The sequence below is a fragment of the Chelonoidis abingdonii genome, chromosome 9 (genome assembly GCF_003597395.2).
Source record: "Chelonoidis abingdonii isolate Lonesome George chromosome 9, CheloAbing_2.0, whole genome shotgun sequence".
Taxonomy (NCBI): Eukaryota; Metazoa; Chordata; order Testudines; family Testudinidae; genus Chelonoidis; species Chelonoidis abingdonii.
This window is the reverse complement of record NC_133777.1, coordinates 40,036,428-40,058,289: the sequence shown is the minus strand read 5'-3', so window position 1 is coordinate 40,058,289 and position 21,862 is coordinate 40,036,428. Positions and strand designations below refer to the sequence as shown.

Sequence of the window (21,862 nt, the reverse complement as noted above, 5' to 3'; positions counted from 1 at the left end):
GAATAAGACTGAGAGCATATTATTGCCCTTATATAAATCCATGGTATGCCCACATCTTGAATACTGTGTACAGATGTGGTCTCCTCACCTCGAAAAAGATATTCTAGCACTAGAAAAGGTTCAGAAAAGGGCAACTAAAATTGATTAGGGTTTGGACAGGGTCCCTATATGAGGAAAGATTAAAGAGGCTAGGTCTCTTCAGCTTGGAAAAGAGGAGACTAAGGGGGATATGATAGAGCTACATAAAATCATGAGTGATGTTGAGAAAGTGGATAAGGAAAAGTTACATTTACTTATTCCCATAATAACAAGAACTAGGGGTCATATCAAATGAAATTAATAGGCAGCAGGTTTAAACAAATAAAAGGAAGTTCTTCTTCTCACAGCAACACACAGTCAGCTTGTGGAAACTCCTTACCTGAGGAGGTTGTGAGGCTGGACTATAACAGTGTTTAAAAGAGAACTGGATAAAATTCATGGTGGTGAAGTCCATAAATGGCTACTAGCCAGGAATGGGTTAAAGAACGTTGTCCCTGGCCTCTGTTCGTCAGAGGATGGAGATGGATGGCAGGAAAGAGATCACTTGATCATTGCCTGTTATGTTCACTCCCTCTGGGGCACCTGGTATTGGCCACTGTCGGTAGACAGATACTGGGCTAGATGGACCTTTGGTCTGACCCGGTATGGCCGTTCTTATGTTCTTATGAATCTATGAAACCTTTTCCACAGTGAAAGAGGAGGGCATCTCTAAAGAAAAATAAGCTAGAATCTAGCATGGCTCCTGACTGAACCAGAATGATCTGACGTGGACGTTGTATATCATTGTATTTCTGAATGAAAGCTAGAAGAGCGACATATGCACAAGTACAAATTTCTTTTCTGGAGGAGATAGTTGGGAGGTTCAGACAGAAGCAAAATCTGCTGTGAGTTATAGCTGAATCAGATAGGTCACATAGGGATGCACCATCTATGGGAGACATGGCAGGATGACACAATAAATGGGATGGATGTGGAAGAAGAGAAAGGAAAGTGGAAGAACATGGCAATATGGTAAGGAAGAAGAGCATCATTCAATCTCAGTGCTAGCAATATACATTTCATCTTTGCAAAGTAGGGGATGACCTGAATGAGAAGTGGCTAAAGATGGACCGCAGTCTACCCAGGTATCTAAAGGCAAGTCCTGCATGGGAGCAGCTCAGAAGCAGCAGCAGGTGACCCTCACTCCTCAGTTGGGGAGTTGATAGTGAAGAATGAGATCTAGACCATCTCTGACCCAGACACACGGTGCTATCACGACCACCCAGTGCTGGCACAAGAGATGTGACAAGAAGTCAAAGTGTAACTGTTCTGTACAGGGCACCTGGATACCTTCTGCTTCGGCACTGATCTTGCAGATCAACACAGAATTTAGGCAACACATAACAGAGGAAACAATGGGAAAAGGATTGAGTACAGGTGCTGGAAAACTAGCTCTGAATCCAATTGATTGCATGATATGGACATTTTTTATTCCTATATTGTAGGTGTGGTTGAGGCAAAATTTATCTCTCTTAGGGTCTGAGTTGTGAGCAATATGAGAAACCTGGACTCCTCAGAGTCAGGAATCAGGGTGTGGGAGGTCAGGTTCAATGGTTGAAGCCGTAAGTAGTTGGGCCTGAGTCAGTAGCCCGAGTCCAGAGCTATGGGTCACACCAAGGTCAATAGCCAGGGACTGGAGCCTAGGGTTGAGCCAGGGTCAATAGCCAAGAACCACAGCCAAGGATCAGACTGGAGTCAATAGCCAGAAAATGGGGCAGAGCAAGGAGGTAAGAATAATGCTGGATCTGTTTCAACAGCAAGTCAGGGATCTGCCTTGTTCCACAGACAACTTCCTGATACTCCCTCCAGCTTAAATAGTATGTCTGGGTCAATCAGAGGTCATGGTAGGGGATACCAGTCATCTCTACTATGGTCAGCACTTCCAGCAGTGGCTGGTCTCCCAGAATGTATGGTGCATTCAAGATGGCTCTGCCATGGCAGCATGGAAGTGCTGGGGTCATGTCCCATGAACCTTCATATCATGCCCCAACTCCTTCAGGGGTGTCCCTGGGATATTGTAAGACCAGATTGTCAAAGTGACCTTTGTGAAACTCTTGTACAAGTCTAGGGGTGTGAACATTACCGGCAGGCTCCTAGGAGCACTCTCTGGGACCACAACCTTCCTAGCCTATGAGGTATCACAACTGATTCCACTTTAGTCCAGAGTCCAGTATGATCTGGACCTTGAACTAGTGAGGGCAGTGGTTGTGTTCGGTCAGGGAACAGGTTTTCAGTGTATGGTTTCAAGAGAGGAAACAAGGAAGATCAGGTGCAATTTGAGGTACTAGGTAAGTGGAGTTTGAAAGTGACAGAGCTGATTTTCTGACAAAACTGGTAGTTTCCAAGGAACCGGTGGTCTAGGTTGCGAGATGGCCTGTTCATGGTGAGATTCTTAACAGACAAGCAGACCTTCTTGTGCACTGAAAAGACTGGCCTCTCCTGTCTCTGGCTGTCTGTGTATCCTGTGTAGTCCTTCTTAGCGTCCTCAAAGTGCCCCTTAGTTTTTCTTTTATGTGGTGGATTCATTGAACCAAGCCAGTAGGCGGTGGGTTCAGGGAGGCTATTGATGGTGCAGGAGGAAATGGGTGAATCCACAGTTAGCAAAAAAAAAAAAAAAAAAAAAAAGAGCTTTTCCCTATGGAGGCATGGTCGGTGTTGTATGCATATTCAGCATACAGTACAAGGGCGTCTTGGCTGTAATTAAGAAAGGACTGTAAATATTGCACAAGTACTTAATTCATCCTCTCCATCCAGTCATCTGTCTGCAGGTGGTATGCTGAGGAGGCATAAGCATGGATGTTTAGTAGCCTGAGGGTTTTGCGACAGAGGCAGTAGAGCCCAGGGAGGCAGAGGATATTTGTTACTAAGAGCTGAGCCGTCATCTGAGCTGACGGTATGTGGGCACAGGAGAGGAAGTGTGCCATCTTGGTCAATTGATCTACAACTGTTAGTACTACTGTGTGGCCAATTGTTGGGGAGTTCTACCATGGAATCATGGCACTGGCTGTCCATGGCTGGGGCAGAGTCTCCAGAGGCATGAGGGTGCCAAGAGATTTGGTGTGCAGCACCTTGGTGCAAGTGCATAAGTTACATGAGTCAACATGAGCCTGAATTTCAACCCACATCCAGGGCCACTATAAGAAGCGGGAGGCTAGGCAGTAGATTTTGAGGCATCTGAAGTGCCCCGCTAGGGGGCTGTCTTGACTTAAATATAGTACCTGCAACTACATATGGGGCAGAACATATATGGGGTGTGATAGACCCAGGCCAGTTGGGTACAGCAGAGTAGTAAAAGGCAGATATACTCGCCACTGGATAAGCAGTTTTCTGTTCCCTGACTGACCAGAGTGGGTGCTGCTCCAGGCTAAGGTGGACACATGACTCCAATTAGCCTGCAAAGAGTCAGGTGAGGCCGTTAGGCTAATGTGAATACCTGACTCTAATTAAGGCCCCTCTGATGCTGTAAAAGAGCTCCCTCTGGTCAGGCCAAGGAAAGGAAAAGGGAGCCAGAGGAAAGGGAGTGCGGCTGATGGTCTGGGTAATGAAGATACCCTAAGCCACTGGAAAGGGAGCCCTAAGGTAAGGGTGAAGAAGGTGTTGAGAGAGAGAAGTGGGGGAGCTGTGGGGAGGCGGCCCAGGGAAGTGTAGCAGCTCTGGCGGTGAAAGGTCAGCTGCCAACAGCTGCTGCCACTAGGGTCCCTGGGCCGGAACCTGGAGTAGAGGGTGGGCCTGGGTTCCCCCCAACCCACCACTTCAAGAACATCTCCTGGGAGGGGAAGTCAGGCCCCTGTCAGGACAGGAGGCTAAACTGTTCTGAAATAAGCCCCCAGGGACAACAGAGACTGTGGGAGTTCTCTCACCAATCTCCTTGCTGGCTTATGATGAAATGGGCTCAGAGGACTGTAACCCTGCCCCTAAAGAGTGAAAGGCAATGTGGAGGGTCACAGTGAGCCTCTGAGGCTAGCATAAACTGCCTGGAGCGTGGGACCCATGGAGACAAGGTTGGAGCTCTGCCACAGGGGCCATTAATATATTAGAGACAAGGTGGGTGAGGTAATATATTTTATTGGGTCAACTTCTGTTAGTGAGAGAGACAAGCCTTCAAGCTTACACAAAGCTCTTCTTCACCCCTCCAGTCAGAGGCACTGGATTTATGGTTAACTACAACAATCTATAAACCAATAACCCTCCCCCAGCTGCTTCCCCACTCTTCCTCCTCATGAATACAGGGGTGTTAATGGGCCACTTAATCTTGAATGGTCCCTTGAAATGTGTTTTAAATACTTGTGCTAAACAATCTGTTCCATGTTGTATTTAGCTGTGACACTCTGACGGCAGGTCTACACTTAAAACTCTGCAGCTTCTCCCGTCAGCATAGACCTGCGATCAAGTCCCATGAATCCTCATATTCAGTATGGTAACACAGTCCCAGTATTTCTCAGTAAAGTCACAAAGAACTGCCCATTAATTGTGATTATTATTTAGAGAAGATTGATCAGATTCAGGCTGATTGACAGCTTCCATGAGAAGAGTGGATGGAAATAAAAACACTGTCTTGACTGCGTGGTTTACTTGGGTAGCACAACCAACCACCTCTGAGATGAATTTATGTCTTTCAAAGCTGACTAAAAACCCAGTGGAGACACACCGAGGCCAATACTGAGGAGTAGCATTACTGTAATGTCTTCCTTGAGGTACCAAAATTGCCTGCCATGTTTAAACAAGAGCGGTTACACTCTTGCTTGGGAACCAACTTTGGACATGGACAACCTCATCAACTTTCATCTCATCTTGAACCGGGTCCCTTTCTTGGGCTCCATTATCAAGAAGGTAGTGATGAGTCAGCGTGAGCTACACTTGCATTCAACAGATTTCTTTGATCCATATCAGTCCATTTTCAGATTGAGTTACAGAACAAAGACTGGGCTGACCTCGACGAGGGATGATCTACTAGTTGCAGACTAGTGTAAGATGACTATCAGCAGCTCTTGATACCACTGACCATGTGGAAATTTTGACTCACCTGCAGGACTTTGGAGGGGTGAACAAGGAAGCCCTTCAGCAAGTTTGCTGCTTCCTCTCTGAGGGATTCTTAAGGGCTATGCTGGCCAATTGCTTCCTTCCCTCAGGGCTTCCACATAGTTAGCCAACTCAAGGTAACAAATGCAAGGTAAAAGCCTAGTGAAGACAAGGCAATTTGTAGTTTTCACATTAGTTAGCAGGTTGAATTACAGAATAGGCTCCCTCATAGTCTTTAACTCAACCTGCCAACTAGTGGGAAAACAAACTGCCTCTCTACTATGAGCAGGTACCATTAGGGTGACCAGACGTCCCGATTTTATCGGGACTGTCACGATATTTGCCTGTTTGTCCCGCGTCCTGACCGATGTTTGGTCGGGACACTGGACAAACAAGCAATTGTGCCCTCTGCTCCGGCGCACAGGAGGAGCCCAGAGGGGCTCTGGCCCCCCGACTCCGCCCCCTTTTTCCCCATTGGATCCCTCCCCAAATCCCTGCCCCCTCACTACTCCATTGGATCCCTCCCCAAATCCCCGCCCTGGCCCCGCCTCTTCCCCAAGCACATGGCATTCCTCCTCCCTCCCAGGTTTGCATACGGGCCATGGCTGGGAGGGGGAGCCAGGAGCGCAGCGCAGAGGCTGCTCCAGCCCTGCAGCCTGCGGGGCAGCGTGGTGGGCCTGGGGGCAGCGCAGAGCGGACAGGGCCCGGGTGGACAGAGACACGTGTGGGGCGGACACACTCCTGCCAGGAGGGGCCGGGCCTGGCTGCCTGGTTCGCCCCCTGCCTGAGTGGGTCCCCGAACTCCCTGTGGCCGGAGCGGGGCTCCTGGGGCTGCAGAAGGCGGGTGTCCCTGGCGAGGCGGAGCGGAGTAGCCCCTGCTGCGGGGCTGGGGCAACAGAGCCTGGGAGCGGCTGGGCTGGGAGCTGCAGGAGGGGCCCAGAGCATGGCTCGACTGCAGAGCTTGGAGCCCAGGCTGGGCCCGGGAGCGAGGGGATGGGGGAGCCGGGGGGCGGGATCTGGGGTGTCAGAGCCAAAAGTTGGGTGGAGATGGGGCTGTGCTACTGCTGCCTGGTGGCGGGGGGAGGGCGTTCCAGCTTTTTTTTTTTTTTTTTGCTCTGCCACCATCTTTTTTTTCTTTGCTCCATGCGCCCCCCCGATCATGCATCCCGATATTTCATCTTTGTCATCTAGTCACCCTAGGTACCATCTGTATTCATAGTGCTGTGTTGTTTCCATTTAGCAAGTATGTTGGAAGCAGGCCAGGAGGGGTACAGAGAGGTAAGCAAGGGCTCATTTTTTATATCTGGGAAGAAGATGGAGAGGGGGAAAGTGAGGATGGAAAGGGGTTACTTTATGTGAATTGAGAATGGAGGAGAACTGTGAGATAAGTTTTCTCATCTATTATTCCTCAAGCTTTAAACCTGTGAGCAGAGCTGTCCTTAGAGCTGTGAGAGTTCAAGGGTTTAGTTATACGAAACCAGGTCTGGATAAGAGGTCCTACTGCTCTGTGGCAGAGGTGTGGCCTAGATCAGTGTTTTTCAAAGTTCAGGTTGTGACCCAGTACTGAATCACAGAATGGAAGGTACTGGGTCGCTCTGGTCAGCACCGCCAACCAGGACGTTAAAAGTCCCATTGGCAGTGCTGCCCAGCTAAGGCAGGCTAGTGCCTACCTGCCCCAACACTGTGCTGTGGCCTGGAAGCGGCCAAGAAAGGGGGTCACGGTGCTTCACATGCTGCCCCCACCCCAAGCACCATCTCTGCACTCCCACTGGCCGGTTTCCTGCCAATGGGAGCTGGGTGGGGGGCCGTGCCAGCAGGTGAGAGCCATATGGAGCTGCTTGAGCACCTTCACGTAGGAGTTGGACCTGCTGCTGGCTGCTTCAGGTGCAGCGCAGTCCGTGGTGCCAGGACAGGTCGGAAGCCTGCCTCTGCACCCTGGCTGTGCCAGTGACCAGGAGCTGCCGGAGGTAAGTCCATGCCCAACCCCGCGCCCCAACCCCCTATATCAGCCCTGAGTTCCCCCAAACCTGGAACCCCCTCCTGCACCCCAAACCGCTCATCCCTGATCCCACCCCAGAGGCTGCACCCCCAGCCCAGAGCCCTGACCCCTTCCCTCATCCCAACCCCCTGCCCAGCTCATATCCCCCTCCCACACCCTGAAACCCTCATTCCCAGCCCCACCCTGCAGCCTTCATCCCTGCATCTCAACCCTCTCCCCAGCCCTGAGTCCTTCCCACACCCCAAACCCCTCATCCCCAGCTCCATTGGATCACGGGCATCAACAAGTTTAAAAACCACTGGCCTAGATGAAGGGATCCTGCTTTCATGCTGGGGCAGGAGGAGCTTGAACTAGAAGGTTTGCCCTCATAGAGTGGGGTGGTGGTGGCAGGGAAGGGAGGTATATTTACAGGCGGTTCCCCACTTTCCATACTCTTGGTGATTGTATATCTGCCAAAAAGCGTGCCTGTTATTCATTCTGTGTCTGCGGAAAGTGGGCAAAAGGTTCTCGTAAAAAAATGAAACTCACCTGGGTCAGCAGCAATCTGCTTCTTTTTGGAGTTTGTAACAATTTGATTTTCGTTCATCATTCGTACATCCTGATCCTCTACACGATTGCTGCAAAGATGAAAAGCAGACCAATAGCAGAGACAATCAATAGTCCATAGACACCACTGCAGCTACAGGGAAGCACACTGCCAGGGGCGGCTCTAGACATTTCGCTGCCCCAAGCAGGGCGGCATGCCGTGGGGGGCGCTCTGCTGGTCGCCGGGAGGGTGGCAGGCGGCTCCGGTGGACCTCTCGCAGGCATGCCTGCGGAGGGTCCGCTGGTCCCGCAATCCACTGGTCCCGCAGCTTTGGTGGACCTCCTGCAGGCACACCTGTGGGAGGTCCAGCAGAGCCGCCTGCCACCCTCCTGGCGACCGGCAGAGCGCCCCCCGCAGCATGCCGCCCCAAGCACGCGCTTGGCATGCTGGGGCCTGGAGCCGCCCCTGCACACTGCAATGTGTTACCTAAACCACTGTGAGGCTGCACCACTGACACCACGGCCTTCTGTGAGTCACAGTCTGGAAGGGTGAGGCTTCACCCTCATATAGCCCACAGCTATAAACCTAAGAACCTAAAGTTATTCCTCACAATTGTATTTGTTGGGAGAGGTGCTCTCAAACACACATTCCAACTGCTACTATCACATCTACTTCACAGACTATTCTGACCTTCTCTAGATGCAAAGTCTGACCATCTGAACCAAAATCTGTTTTTAAATCAACTTCATTAAACCAGTGCCATGTACCCATGTAGACACTCTTAAATCAGTTTGCAACTATCCTAAATTTATTTTGCTTAGTTTGGTAATTTACTGTATTAAGCTAAATTGATATCAAAGAGTTATAAACCAATTTCATACATTTACAGATTTCAAGGCCAGAAAGGACCATTATGATCATTTAGTCTGGCCTCCTGCATCATATAGGCCAGAGAATTTTACCCAGCGATTCCTACATCAAGACCATAACTTCTGGTTGAACTAAAAAATATCTTCTAGAAAACGTAAATTCTTGATTTAAAGACTGTACGCAATGGGGAATCAAACCAGTGGTAAGTTGTTCCAATGTTATCAAATTACCCTCACTGTTGAAAATGTTCTCTTTCTTTCCAGTTTAAGTGTGTCCATATGGGAGTGGTTTATTTAAAAGTTGATTTTTAGTTAAACCAATGCAACATTTGTGTGTAGACTGCAGACAGACTGTCTGTTCCTTTACAAGCAGGAATCAATAGCTTCAAAATCTAATCAAATTTAAATACTATTAAATACAGAAAAAATGTCAACTCATTAATAACTACTGACTCCTTCTGGCCTTAAAAAAAATTAGAGAAGCTATCCACTGCTATTTATCCTAAAACAGGACCCATCTAGGAAGTAAAGACAAGAAGAAAATTATTCCCATCATGTGAGACACTTTGTCTAAGAACCCACAGATCAGACAAGGTTGGAAGTTCTTCTCCCAAAGAACAGAAATTAAAATGGCTAAATGGGGGTACTGTTAATCACCTAGGCAAGACTCTGTCATGATCTGCATATGGATAAAACCTCTTTCTCCCTCCCAACCTACCTAAAAAGAACTCCAATTTACATGAAAGAGTATTATACCTTCCTATCCTATGCAAAGTGGCCCATTGCACATTGTGAATGGATCAAGAGATGAATGGGGAAGCTGCAAGTTAAGCAAACTAGAGATGACTGGCTGTAAGATTGAAGGTCGAATTGGGCAAACTATCCCAAGAAAATCAAAGCCGCATGTTTTCACCCCAATTTATAAATTATATATTGCTTTCCTTGTAAATCAAATATACCTGAACAATCTCTCACCCCAAATTAGAAGCTGCAAGTTTGTTTGCCTTGTGAGTCAGATCTATCGCCTTCAATATATATATATCCTTCTTGTTCTACTGTCAGTCTTAAATAATGTGAAATGCTTATGTACAACCAAAGAATGCATTGAGAATGAGTTCCAGATTTAGAAGATGAGAAGGGATTTTGTTGATTTTCATTGTAAATAACTGGGGCACTCTAGAAGTAATAGGAATTGTCTGGCACAAAGAAGGACTGTCGAAAGATATCACTTTGGGATATTAAGAGAAATTGTTCAAAGGGGTGGATCCCAATTGATAGTAGGGGCTAATAACAAAACACAATCCTTGAAATGAATCGAACATATAAAGGCTTCTGATAAGAAAAGAATTGAAGAAATTTGTGTACAGCTACACTATGGGATACCTATGGAAGCAGCCAAAATGGAGAGAGCTGAAATCGGAGCACTCACTTGGCACATGTTCAATAGAAATCAGAAGGTGGCCCCTCCAACCAGCCTTGAAATTAGAGTATATAAAATTGAGGTTACCATGTGCAAATGGAGAGTTGACTGAACTGAATAAGAAGCTGCAGAATCCTCAGTGTGACTGATGCCCAGACCAGCTGGGTGGAAAGGACCCTCCTCCATCCCAGGTTAAGTGGATATGAAGAAGTGATGAGATTTCATTTTGAAGACTGTTTTTCCCCTTCTAATCTTTAATATAAATAACTGTAGGTTATCTTGCCTAGTCTACACTTTCTAGTGAGACCTAAAGTAACCCTATTTTAGATTTTAATTCCTTTGTATGTCCAAGCAAATTGCCCTATGAGAGATAAAAAAAACAGTAACTTTAAGCAATTGCTTTTGACATGCTAAACTTTTCACTGTTGGACCAATCTATTCAAACTGTAGTAACCACACTCTTAAAAGTGCGTTAAAGACAAGTTCATCCTTGGAATGTAATAAAAGTGCTAGGTACTAAAGAACTGAAACTGAGTATCATAAGTAAATGTAATAAAAAATCTGGATAATTTACATTGTTGCTTGGTATAACTGTTGAGACAACTCCAGATTGTGATAATTGATTGCAAGACTGTATATTGTGTGTGTGTGTGTACTACACACCTAGAACACTGGTTGTTATCTACACTTGAGTGGTGAATGTGTGATTGTATACTAACTTGGTTCTGGCTGAATTAATACATTCTTGGTTGGTTAAGAATAAGCATGTGTCCTGATTTGAGAAATACCGTTCAAGTTAAAAGTTGACCTGTAAAGAACCCAGAATGAGAAACAGTAAGCTAACGTTCCCTGGATTTAAAAAAAAAAAAGGGTTTATCCTATTAGGTTCCATTCTATATTGGCTGTAACACTTATCCAATTGGCAAACCTAGTTTGTTAGATTTTAGCTTTAATATCTAATGGCCACCTGGGCAAATTAACAAAATGGACTAACCCCATTTTATGCTTACATATCAACCACCACAAAAAGCAAACCCTAAGGGTGGGTGAATGGGAATCCGGAGATATGATAGCTTCAGAAAACAATAATTACCTTTTCCCTTTTCTCTAAAGATACCTTATTGTACTAGATTTCCATTCTTGGCAACAAACGAGGGATATCTCAAAACAACACAAAGTGAGACAGATTCTATCTCAGGCTTCATCAGTGTAAACCTAAAATAACTCCACTGAAGTCACTCTGGATTTAAACAAGTCAATGAGATCAGAATCAGGCCCAAAGTTTATAAAAAGTGCTGAACAGTGCAGTGGGAAAGACAGTAGGCCAATGCCAAAAATAACAATAAAGAAAAGTTTATATACACTTCTGAAAATGAAGATTAAGATCCATCAAGTACTAATAAGTGTGAGATTTTATTCTCTCCACCACAAAACTATGAGGGTAGGGTGCCTCTCCTTTCAGAAAAAAATGGAATGAAAGCTTAAAAAAAGGCCAACTGAAAAGAGAGACACAAGAGATCTCCTGAACTGAAAATCCCGGGGGCAGGAGAGTTAGGGCAGTGGTTCTCAAACTTGGGCCACCACTTGTTCAGGGAAAGCCCCAGGCAGGCTGGTCTGGTCTGTTTACCTGCTGCGTCCGCAGGTTTGGCCGATCGCGGCTCCCGCTGGCCGTGGTTTGCTGCTCCAGGCCAATGGGGGCTGCAGGAAGGGCGGCCAGCGTGTCACTCAGCCTGCGCCGCTTTCTGCAGCCCCCATTGGCCTGGAGCGATGAACTGCGGCCAGTGGGAGACAAAATCGGCCAAACCTGTGAACACTGCAGGTATAAACAAACCATTCTGGCCCACCAGGAGCTTTCCCTGAACAAGCGGCAGCCCAAGTTTGAGAACCACTGAGTTAGGGCATCCTTGGCTGGGGAACAGGTTCTGCAGCACTGATCATTCAGATGGCGATTCCTTTCTTGAAACTAACTCTAAGCAATAATGCTTTGTGACTATGTGTGGAGAAGGCCATATAGTAGTTTAACAAGTCTCCAGATGAGAAAGGAGACTCATAGTTACAGCTGGAGCTGCTTGTGTCTCCAATTAAAGGTGCACTGGCACAACTCCTGAGCTGCAGGTCTGCCAGGCAAGAGCAATGAGAAATGCAATGAGACAGTCATTTGGACATGACTCTCTTGATAGGAACATAGGACTTACCATACTAGTTCAGAACAGTGGTCCAACTAGTTCAGCAATTTTCACCAACAGTGACCAATATCAGATGCTTTGGAGGAAGTTCACAAAATCCTGTACTAGGAAGCTGTGTGATAATGACCTCAGAAAAAGTACCTCCTAATGCCCAAGTAGTCAGAGATTGGCTTATGCCCTTGTTTATTTTTAAAATTTTTATAACAACTGTAGATATTCTTGTTATCTAAATAAACATCTAATCCCTTTTTGAATCCTGTTATGGTTTTGGCCTCAAATGATAATGGCAAGGAGTTCCACAAGTTAGTTGTGTACTATATGGGAAAGCATTTCCTTTTGTAAATTTTCAATTTGCCACTATTCAATTGCATTGACAAACCATGTAAATCAGTTCTCCTTTATCCATTGTTTTATTATGTTCCTTTGCAGAAGCCATACTGGTTAGATCCTATTATATAATCACCTTCTAACTGTTTTATACCTGTACTTTTAATTATCATTTCAGCCAATTACCAGGCACAGATATAAGGCTCACTGGCCAGTAATTCCTCAGATCACAACTCTTTTTTTATGTATAGATACACATTTAATACCCACTCTGGTATCAATTCTCTAGTATCATAGTTGATGTTTATGAGAGACTGCACAATTTTGCTACCAGTTAAGTTGCAGCTTTCTTAAGTTCTTTTAGAACTCTTGGGTGAATTCCATGTGGGCCTGGTGACTTACTGCTTTTAATTTGTATCAGCATCTCTCGTTTTGACACTTCAGTGTGATAGCACCTCATCTCCATTACCAGTAAAAATAATCTCCCCAACATTGTCTGGGGAAGATTGTTGCAAAGTTCCTTATCTCACTTAATTGCTCCCATTAACTCTAATGTTCCAGCAGACCCAACAACAAGAGTATTGCAGGCTTCCTGCTAATGATATACTTAAATAATTTCTTATTGTTTGTATGATGGGCATGGAGCTGCTCCTGTAATAACTCAGGAATAGTGCGTGTTGATTTGATATGCTTACTGTATGAAAATATTGGGTTAGTTTAATAGGCTGTTGTAAGGAAAAGTAAGCAGGAAGAAAACAAGAGCTTGAGATAAGCTGCTCCATGATAAACCCTTGAGGGTTACCACAGAGTAGCTGAGCCATTGGCTCTGAGGAGCCTGGCTTGACCTCCTGTTTAGCCCAAAGGACTGGACTGATCCAGAAGGGCACAAGCCCAGGGACTCTCTGGCAGAGATAAAAAAGGATGTTTTCTCTCTAGAGATGAGGTAGTTGCTGGGTAACTAGACATGGAAAGCAGACTGATGCCAAGACTACTGGGGTGTCTGAAGAAGGTAGGGCTGCCTAGGTCACCATCAAGGGATGGTAAACTTTAAATATGAATGATAGACATGTATGTAGATTGTTTCTTATTTTAATATCCATTTTTTTCCTATTATCCTTTGTTCCTACTGTGAAAATAAACAAGAAGTCTCCCTGGTCACTGTATTCACCACAGGTCACAGACTCCCAAAGGGAAAAACTGCCAGTTGAACCTACTGGATAAGCATGGTTGATACACAGCATACTGCAGCCCAGGGCCCTAGCAGTAGGATAACTGCAGAATTCCACCAACAGAGAGGTAAAGACACGAGGCCTGACACCTGAGCAGGTGCACTCAGAGAGACCTCAAGGGAGACAGAGTGCCGTTAGCCCTGTAACATTAGTTTGTTTTTATACCTTTAGCTATTTGCTCCTTGAAATACATCTGGGCCCTACTAATTTCCTTCTTTTATTTTCATCCTGTAATTTATGCTTCTTCTAATTGGCTTCACTAAGGTTGGTTTTCCACACTCTGAAAGATATCTGGCTTGAATAACCTCTCACACCTTACCAGTTAGCCAGACTGGTTTACTGCTCACCTTCCTGGTTACCTTTTTGTTCTATGGTATGCATACTTGCTGAGACTCTAGTAGTGTCTCCTTAGTAGAACTGATGCCAAATGTAAGGATTTTAATTTTTTTTTCACTTTTGGCACTAACTTCCTCATTTTATTAAAATCTCCTTTTCATTTAGCATCACTGGGTTGGTATCTGATCCTTTGAATATAATATACAGCACAATTGCTTTCTGTGCCAGTCAGTACATAGCACTGCAATTCTCTGCAGTAATTTAGAAGTTGCTGATATCAGCCACTAGAAATAGAATTCTATAAACAGGATTCCTCATTAAAATCAAAGCCCAGCCATACCTAATCACTGTATTCTTCTCTCGCAGGCAAATCCTTTCATCATCTGTAAAGAGAATGGTATGATACGGGACCACAGGGTCACAGGTGGGCAGGATGCCATGCACTATGTGACTCACCATGTCCAGAATTCCATTGTACACAAGCAAGTCATCTACAAGAAGCTGGAAACATAAAATAATCAAGAATCAGTTTTGTTCAAGCAACAGAACAGTTTATATTATTATTCATGAAAACTCTTCTGGAAAAAGTGTCTGAATGAAATATCATTGCTTTCAATACAGTCCTCTCTGTCAGCTCAATAGAAGTTGCACCATTTGTTCCAGAAGAGCTGGTCACTAGTTCAGCTGTGTCTCTGTATCAAACAGTTTGCATCTCTCTCAGTTTGCCTGTGGTGCTTTCTCACTCTGTCTCCTGGCAGATTAGTTTCTAATAAAATATATGAGCAGGTATAGAAGAACCGACTACACCCTATTACAGAAATTGATTCTGTTATTTTGCATGTTATTAACTTTAATGAATCATCATGTTTTTAAAAATTTAGACATTTATGTTGAAGTTGCACACAAAAAGCGTGAATCACACTGTGATAAATTTAAGTATGAAATAAAAAAGGAAATTAGGGCAAGCTGACTCATCAAAATTGCTTATTAATAAGTACTTACACCAAATTCTCTCACTCCCCTTTGGGGAGTTTTTGCATAATTCCACAGTTTGATCATTGACACGGTAGTGGGCAGGTCAAAAATAACATAAACCCTATTCACCTGTCAGAGAAAAGAATTCATTTAATTTTCAGTAAAACATGACAAACACCAATGAAGGAATGCAAACATAAAGCATGACAAACATGAACAACAAGACTCAAAGTTTATATTAAAGGAGCAGAGCTAGTAAACAGAAAAATGATATTTAAGCATTTAATGAGTTCAGCTATCATCTCCATGCCAATGATCCACAGATCTAGTTCTCCGCTGTGGACCTCTCTCCTTCTGTTCAAACTGAAATCTCAGCCTGTCTCTCTGACATCTCCTCCTGAATGTCCAGCCATCAGCTTAACCCACAACAGAGCTCTTTCTTCTTCGTCCAAAGCCCTTCTCTCCCCGTCCTCTCTCAGTTACTGTGGCCAGCACCACATTCCTGCCTATATCTCATGCCTGGAACCATGGTGTTCTCTTTGACTCAGATCTTGCTCTAGGCTCACTGATTCAGGCCAGTCGAAATCTTACTGCTTCTTCCTGCACAATATCTCTAAGACCCGGCCTTGCCATCCACACAGCTAAAATGTTCACCTAGGCCCTCATCATCTCATGTCTCAACTGCTGAACATGTCCTTGAAAAATGCAATCTTCCGCACTTACATCCATTCAAAATGCTATAGCAAAGATCATATTCCTGCCTCATCACTCCAACCATGTCCCTCCTCTCTGCACATCTCTCCACTGGCTCCCCCCTTGCTACTGCATCAAAAACTACTGGTCTTGGTTGTAAGACCCTTTTGGCCTATTCCCACTTACCTATCATCTCTGATACGTTATCGAGATAATGACTCTCCCCTCTGCATTCCTAACAATGCCTCCTCCACTGCCCATTGGTTACATTTTCCAACTTGGTGCTGTTTCCTGTGTTGCCCCTTATGCCCAGGAGCTGCTCCTCATAACATTTGCAAAGCTAGCTCATTGTCCTCTTTCAGATCCCTCCTTAAAATTCCCCTTTGCCCTGAGGCCTACAAAAGACTTAACATGGCTGGCTAGGATCATCACATTGCTTCCTTGTGCTCCCCCCTCTGTTGGTTGCGTCACCTGTTGTCTCTTGTCTCATACTCAGACTGTAAGCTCTTTGGGGTATGGACTGTTTCTGTGTTTGTACAGCACCTAGCACCACAGGGTTCTGATCCATGACTGGGACCTCCTCAGCGCTACTGTAATTCAGTTAAGTTTAGCAATAGAGCATGGATAAGCCTTGCCAGATGTTCCGAAGCAGTTCGCCGACCTCAGGAGTAGCAAGCCTATTTTTAAAAGTTGAAAATAATAATATTGTATGTTATTGTATGTTTTCAATATATTGTTCTACTCATTTCTTGCTAGGATTCTATCTTCAGGTTTCAGGGAGAGTGTGGTTCCATGAATACATTCTCCACAGGGAGCACTAACTTTTCCAGGACAATCTCTTTAAAGAAACAGTAGCTACTCTCTGATTATCTTTAAGAAGGGATGGAGTTGTCATGCCTTAGGGGTCTTTACTAACATTCTTGGGGTTTTAATATGCTTTCTAAGGCAGCAATTAAGTATATACTACTGTAAATCTGGCTTCTGTAACTTCAGGTTGCCAGATGCTGACACTGAGTTTTTTATTTTCTGAATCCACCTGAAATATAGATCTGACACTGCTTTTGCCTGTGAGAAGATTAATGGTGGTATTTAATATACTGACTCAGCTTTCTAATTTACCTGGGAGCTCAGGGGACTGATTCTGCTCTCAGCTACACAGTTAAAGATTGGGAGTACTCCACTGAAGACAATAGGCCAGGTTCATGGGGGTGGTTGAGCCCAAGGTGGCTCAAGAGTGGCTTTTAAGACACCTTTGTGTTGCCTTGATTCTTGGTCTGACTATGTCTGGTGCAGTTTAGTACACTATCTGATCTGTCCTGCAGTTGACAAAAGCCAAAAATGCACTCCAACCAAGCCCTCCCACCCCTACCCCCACCCTGCAGCATAGACTCTGCCTTGTGACAGTTACATTCAGGTGAAATAATTAATTTGCTGGCTATTCATATATATTAATAATAAAATAGTTATCAGAGATGGAGAAATGAATCATTCTGACCAACAAATATCTATCATGCCCCAAGACAGAACTACGCTGCCTAATTAAATACAAGGAGTAAAAGAAAAAGGAAGATTATTTAATAGAAAAGAGAAGTTTGCCGAATATGTTGCAGCTCTCCACTTAAAGAGGGGCAAACTTTCTTTGGTGGGTCCCTGGAACAGTTCAAAGCAGCCTGGCCATTAGGAGGCGCATGCATTCCAAAGATTTGGTCCAGCATTCCAACTGATGCCATTACAGAGACTGCCCTTTTCACACCCCGCAGGCTCGGCTTGCTTCTTCTTCCTGACACTAACCACCCTCCAAAGAGAAGGGGAAGGAGGAGAGAGCTGTGTGGATGTACACAGATACATATATATATATATTATGGGAACTCCAGTTATTGGTGAGTTATTTTCCTTTTACTATCATGAAATTGGTTTTGCTAACTCCCAGTTATTAGGGAGATTGGCAAGCAGTAGATAGCTACAGAGGGAGGGCTAAGGAAATTTAATTAAACAGAGACCGAAGCACTACTCTCTCAAATCAGTAATCAGACTGGCATTTCAATGGAAAGAGAAATGCTTCATCCAGCATGGTTCAAATGCCAAGTACTAGCTTTACATGTTGCCATAATGGAAATGTTACAGAAGGAAGTCATTGAGGTAACCAGCCTCTTTTCTCTCTCCAAGCTCCCCTCAGTGGCAGTTGGTGCCCAAAGCAAATGGTGGTGCACCAGTCACTCTGCTCCTTCCCCATTCCTGCTCCTTACCATCCCTTCCAACAAGGACATAGGAAAAAGGCCCCACCTTAGCTCCCTCCCTCCCCTCTCCTGAAAAGAAGCTGTGGCTCCAGCCACTCAGCTCCCATTGTCAGACCTGACAAGCCAAAGGCCATCCCTCACTGAGCTCCTGAATCTCCCCGCTCGGCTCCTATGCTGCGTGAGAGGCCCAATCCTTCACCGCTGGGCTGTTAACCATCCATTTCCCTCTTCCTACACACTTGCTGCCTCTGCTCCTCTTTAAATTTGCAGGACGCTGGACAGCTCTGCTTCCTTTTCCCACTGCCACAGCATCTAAGGAAGGTGTGGAGCTCTGTACTGAGGCTACGCTCAAAGGGAATTGAAAAGGCAGCCTGCGAACATGTGATGGTCCCTGCACTGTTCAATACTTTCACTGGAAGATGGAGTTCTCTTAAGAGCTAGAGGCAACCACTTCCATCAACCTCTTCCTCCCCAGACAGCTGCACTGCAGGGGCTAAATGTCAATACCCTCGCTGGACTGATCTCCATGGAGCTGCGCTGGGAAAGAAAGAGGAGAAAGGATGGATATTTGGAAACCCCAAAAATCTAAAGAGGGTATGATTTAATTGGTGGGGCTTAGTCTCTACTAAGCCACTACTGGTCTGCCTGGTATTGGCAGTATGCTCAACAACATAAGAGAGCTCAATCCATTTTCACAGTCTCTCAACAGTTATTGTTTTCCCCTTGGACATCTCCACAAAGAGCCAGATGATTCTGAAGGGCCTAGTTGTACTTATCATTCATTTATTTATAGTAGTGCCCACTTGTGCTAAACACATTCCAAACATTCAAGGGTAGTCCCTCATCTGAAGAGCTCACAATCTAGACGCTGGCAGGCAAGCAGACAAAGATTAGAGGGAAGAGGAACATTAGACAATTTATATTCAAATCGATTTGAGTCATTGTAATTGAGAGGGTTTAAGTGGGACTTTAGTGACGCAAGCACTTTGAAGTTAGAGGCAAATGTCACTCAAGGAACCAAGCAAGTGAATACACTTTTCCCAATAAAATACACAAACTTCTAGACTCTTTATTGCACTGGGGGATAGAGAGAGAGGAACTATAGAGGTCCATCTGCAGAGGCAAACATCTGCATAGTCCTCAGAATGGGGAGGGGGAAAGAAAAATATTTAAATCCTGTTGCAGGTTCTGGTATGTCCTATCAGACTTCTTGAAATTAGAAGGCAAAGAAGCTGTATACTTGCAGACATCCAAGACAAAATCCTTAAGGCCTTTAAGAATAGGTAAGGACACTTTCCTCTTTCCTTGGACTGGAAAACACTGAATAATTTATACGACTTCCTTGGAACTGCAGCCACAAGATTCTCCAAAGCTTTGTTGTCATCTGGAGAGTAAGAGGAAAAGGTAATGAGAGTTCATTCATGAACGCAGAAGTCCCAGGAATCTCCTTTACCACCTGCTGTCCTCCAACTCCTCTACAGTCAGAAATGTAACTCCAGAGTTGATGGAAGCACGATGCTTCAAGGAGACAAGCAACTTGTTTTTCAGGTGGGTAAGGTCCACCAGATGGTCTAGATTTAGGAGAAGGTGCTCTAACAGCCCTAAATGTGAAATTAAGGCCATACTGGCATGTAAGCTGAACACTGACCCTGAGTAGCATAAGATGGAACAGTAGTTCCCCATACAGTTGGGGAAATGCAACGGAAAATACAAATACAATTCCCCTTGTTCTGGGGGAATGATAAGAGAACCAGGGCCAGGTGACTCAGAGGTATCTGACATTGGACACATCCTCTCTGAGAACAAAAGAAGCTATTGGTTTGCTGAGCGTTATCTGTAGCATGGGCATCCATCTCAAAGATTCATATGGATCTGACTTAAACCTCATTTGAGGCAACTTCCATCCAGACAATGGATCAGAGGACCCTCTCTATGCAGATCCTGATGGATCTGGAAAGCTTTTGCTCCAAGTCCCAGAATTAAATCCTCCACAATCCTCATAACAGTTTCTAACTTTAGCATTGGCTTGGAGGGTACCAGACCTAGTGTGGAACTGAAGAATCACTTGAACACCAGGCCTGATGCTTCAGTGGATCCAAGTGTCTTGAATCTGACTGTTGAGAACAAAGCCCTGCACAGAAACATGGTAAAGAAATATGGCCAGAACCAGAGTCTCCTCTGTGCCTAGAAAGTGACCAGCTCAACTCTCCTGACCTCCTTACTTCCAGCTTAGGGCTCTCTTCTTTGCAAGAGCAGTTGTTAAAATGGTCTCTTTTCTCTTAAAAGACTCCAACAGGGGAATCAAAGCCTTCTGAAATTCCAGATAAAACAGATGACCCAAGGATTCGGAGCCAGAATGGAAGATCTGCACACTACGGCCCCTCAATCTGTGCAAGAGCATCACTAAGTTAATGGCTCTGATCTTTCCTCATCCCAGAAGTAGAGACTGCACAGGCAAAATAAGTTTGGGAGTGTGACCTTCCACTGAATGCTGGAAATATTTCACATGGTTACTTACTGGTAACTGTCATTCTCTGAGAGTGTGGCCTTTGCATATTCATACTTGTGGGACTGATGCATCCTGGGGTTGAGCTGTGGACTAGAGAGGAGTCCCTTAGGGCCATTTGTCCCTTCTTCTGGATTCTGAAGGTACAAAAGGAAGCATGGCCCAAACCACTCTCAATTTGTTTCCTAATTTCAGAATTCTTTGCCTGAAACTCTGAAGAAGTGGGGAAGGTTGGCAGGGACTGAGAATATGCAGAGGCAACACTCTGGAAGAACAACCGTTACTGGTAAGTATCCTCCCCTTCTTTGAGTGGCCTCTGCATATTCCCACTTGTGGATGATTAGCAAGCAGTGCAACCTACTCAGAAGGTCTACTGAGGAGTTTTAGGTGATCAGAGATTACAAGATTGCCCAAACGAGCATCAGCTCTGAATGGCAGGTCCAGAAAGCATCATAAGTGACCATAATTTTGTTCTTCAAGATCAGACATGAGTGAGGGACAAATCTGGTTTCAAATACATACAGAACTTCAAGTAACAACTTTGCAAATTCTCTGAAAAAGACAGATGGCTTGCAATGGATGCTGGTTTTAGATTAGATGAGTACCATTAGATATATTCAGGTGAATGAACACCTGGTGAGTCAGAGCAATGAGGCAAAAGACAGTTGGGGAAATATAAACAGGACAGAGGCCTGTAAGAGATGGAAACAGAGATGACTTGAGACTGACAATGTGGATAAAATCACTGCCCACATCACATTTCCCATACAGACTACTGTTTACAGAGAATTTGGCCATTTGGACTGTATCTCACTATGACTGAGCTGTAACTACACCTCTACTTTGATATAACGCTGTTCTTGGGAGCCAAAAAATCTTACCGTGTTATAGGTGAAACTGTGTTATATCGAACTTGCTTTGACCCACCGGATTGCGCAGCCCCGACCCCCTGGAGTGCTGCTTTACCGCGTTATATCCAAATTTGCGTTATATTGGGTCACGTTATATCAGGATAGAGGTGTATTGCTATGAGGAATGTCCTCTTCAGAGGTGTATGGTACAGATAATACTCTCACCAATAGCAAAATGGAGGTTCCAAGAGCTTTGTGAAACAAGACTCCAGTCCCAAAGTAAAAGAGATGCATGCACCAGAGGAAATAAATACATCCATCTTGTGGTACTCCAGCACAACCAACTACACTGCTACAAAGAAATCAAGATTCTTTGGCACAGCCATGAAGGCAAAGTCTAGGGCCAAAGAAGTCAGGAAAAGGTTTCCACTACACAGCATTTACAGAAAAAAGAGCACATACAGGAGAAGAGGCAATTGTGTAAGGAATAACATCCACATGGCTGTGGCATTTCAGGGGTACTGCATACTTACAAGAGTCCAGTATTGCAATTAGTCTCATGCTTTTCATTACCCCAAGAAATGCAGATATCCAAGAGTTCTTACGTATCT

General features: G+C 44.9%; 1 protein-coding gene across 2 annotated transcripts in view; it reads right to left on the bottom strand.

Moving 5' to 3' along the window:
* Positions 1-21,862, bottom strand: part of KATNIP (katanin interacting protein) — a 166,640-nt gene that overhangs the window by 4,433 nt on the left and 140,345 nt on the right. For both annotated transcript variants that reach the window (XM_032794660.2, XM_032794661.2), the window contains 3 exons: positions 14,992-15,093; positions 14,330-14,490; positions 7,625-7,713 (listed from right to left, as the gene is read on the bottom strand). In XM_032794660.2, coding sequence (XP_032650551.1) covers positions 7,625-7,713; positions 14,330-14,490; positions 14,992-15,093 — 352 coding nt within the window. The remainder of the gene's footprint in view (positions 1-7,624; positions 7,714-14,329; positions 14,491-14,991; positions 15,094-21,862) is intronic.